This window comes from Euprymna scolopes, chromosome 27 (assembly GCF_053919585.1).
Source record: "Euprymna scolopes isolate OS-2025 chromosome 27, ASM5391958v1, whole genome shotgun sequence".
In the NCBI taxonomy this organism is placed as follows: Eukaryota; Metazoa; Mollusca; class Cephalopoda; order Sepiida; family Sepiolidae; genus Euprymna; species Euprymna scolopes.
Genome location: NC_136508.1, coordinates 65,214,222 through 65,216,721, shown reverse-complemented (window position 1 = coordinate 65,216,721; position 2,500 = coordinate 65,214,222). Strand labels below are relative to the sequence as shown.

At 41.1% G+C, this 2,500-nt stretch overlaps 1 protein-coding gene across 1 annotated transcript in view; it reads left to right on the top strand.

The window, feature by feature from the left end:
- LOC145248880 (protein sel-1 homolog 3-like) overlaps nt 1-2,500 on the top strand; it is a 209,500-nt gene that overhangs the window by 62,171 nt on the left and 144,829 nt on the right. Inside the window, exon 4 of the mRNA XM_080110638.1 lies at nt 318-444. Coding sequence (XP_079966764.1) covers nt 318-444 — 127 coding nt within the window. The remainder of the gene's footprint in view (nt 1-317; nt 445-2,500) is intronic.

The window sequence follows — 2,500 nt, the reverse complement described above, 5'->3', positions numbered from 1 at the left end:
TGCACGGCGGTGGATGCCGAACCAGAGCAGACAATCAATCGATTTAATTGAAAAATAGACAATTTGACCGAATACGATGAAAATAAAATATGGGAGAGTGACACATTCGTTGATTCCCATTTAATCCCGGGCAACGTCAAGTTTCCCTGTTAGTTATTATTATATTACAATCTTTTTTTTTTTTTTTACATAGAATGTACGATGTGTTGGGGACTTATTTCACTTTCGATAAATTTTCTGTTAATTTTCTTATTTTGCTCTTCACGTTTCTGATTTAAAAAAAAATATATAATTTTCTCTTGTGTGTATTTTGCAAGAAATGGTAAAAATCCTGGACTACCCAGCGGCTACTAATGGACACAGGTATGGAATTTACCACAAGTTTAGTCCTTTTGAGAACGAACATCTGGAACGTGAAAGAACAAAGGGAGAAAAAGGTAACAAGTAAGTAAATCTTCTGTAGCTTAATCTATAATATAAATCTCACCTGTCTGTTTAAATGTATGTATGTATGAATGTATGTATGTTTTTTTTTTTTTACACAGTGATCACCACTTATCAAGGCCCGGAAGCCACTCAGGGATAAGGGTTATTGCAAGTACATTACGTTAGTGTGGAGATTTGATGAAGTGTTTACTTAAGGGGGCGGTTCATTAGGAATTTGTTAACATTGGACTTGAAGACATCCAAGTTGTAGTCCGGAGGGAAGCAGGCAGACGGAACAGAGTTCCACAGGCGTGCAGTTCTAAGAAAGAAGCTTTGTTCATGGAATCCACGTTTTGATTTAGGCACAGATATAGAGTGGGGGAAATTTTTCACAGTGGATTCAGCTAGACGGGTGTTTTTCGTGAAAGATTGGCGAGGGGGGGGCCAGGGATTGGAGTTCAGACGAGCACCTGCCATGAAAATAACGATAAAACAAGGATAGGCTCGCAACGTCTCTTCTGTGGGAGAGGGGTTGCAGGGTAGAGAAAAGGGCATCCCCCAATAAACCACGAAGTCTATTTTGTACTCTGTCAAGGCATGATAGGCTGTTTTTGGCAGCTCCTGCCCAGATATGGCAACAGTATGTATGTATGCATGTATGTATGTATTATGTATGCTTGCCTGCCTAAAAATTTCTACAGAGGCGACAGATTTTCACAAGATCAGTATCCCTTTGAAGCCCGACCTTTCGGATGACAAATATCGAAAAATTGGCTCAAAACATTAATTCCTTCACCCTCAACTGGGCACGTTTCTACAAAGAGGGGTCGCTTTTTTCGCTGTCATTTTTTCAAGTCATTCAAAGCTCACGTAAACTACATCGCATAAAAGGCGTTATTGCGACCGCCCGTGACGTCATAACCACGGTAGGCTCATCGATAAGAGCGTTTTTTTCCACCCCTTTTTCCTCTGGTGCGTTACGAGTTTGAGCCTGCTTACTACTCCTTTTTTTTTTGCGCTCGCAATTTTCCTTTTCTTTTTTCTTTTTTTGACTCAACCAACACTCTTACACACAGCTCCATGTTCTTTTCCGTCTTCGCACCACAGGTTCGAGCCTGCCTGCCTACTACAACTTTTTTTTTTTGCTCAATACACACCTCCAAACACCCGGGCAACGCCAGGCACACAGGCTAATCTATAATATAAATCTCACCTATCTGTTTAAATGTATGTATGTATGTATGTCTAAAACTTTCGACAGAAGCGACAGATTTACACAGATCGGTATCCTTTTGAAGCTTGACCCTTCGGACGACAAATATCGAAAATTGGCTAAAAACATTAATTTCTTCACCCTCAACTGGGCAATTTTCTACAGGGAGGGGTCGCTTTTTTCGTCGATATTTTCGAAAGTCATCCCCTCTTTTCAATTGACTCGCCTTAATTTAAACCTTCGTCACTTCCGGAATGGAATGCAACAGCAAAGATGTCACCTTTTTTCACATTCTTTTCCTCCTTCGCGGTACAGATTCGAGCCTACTACCGCTTCTTCTTCTTTTTTTTTTTTTTTTGCTTAACACGTACCTCCAAACACCCGGGCAATGCTGGGCACTCAGGCTATAAATCTCAATCGTCGGTTTGTATGTATGCATGTATGTATGTATGTATGTATGTATGTCTGCCAAAAACTTTTGACAGGCACGACGGATCCTGACGAGATCGGTATTGCTTTAAAGCTCGACGTTTCGGGCGACAAATATCGAAAAATTGGCCAAAAACATTAATTCCTTCACCCTCAACTGGGCAGTTTTCTATAAGGTGAGGCCGACCTCACCTTATAGAAAACTGCGAGCCATTTTCGCAAGTCTTCGTATCGGTTGGATTGATTGCACTTAATTTCAACATTCGGAACTTCCGGTATGGGGATTGGCGACATCGGCTAAGACGTTACGTTTTTTTTTTTTTAGCTTTTTTTCTCCTTGCCTACCTATTACTACTTTTTTTAACACCCCTGTCTACTGTTGTTTTGATGCCCTCCTACTGCCACTTTTTACCCCCCCCCCCCGGGAGTTCC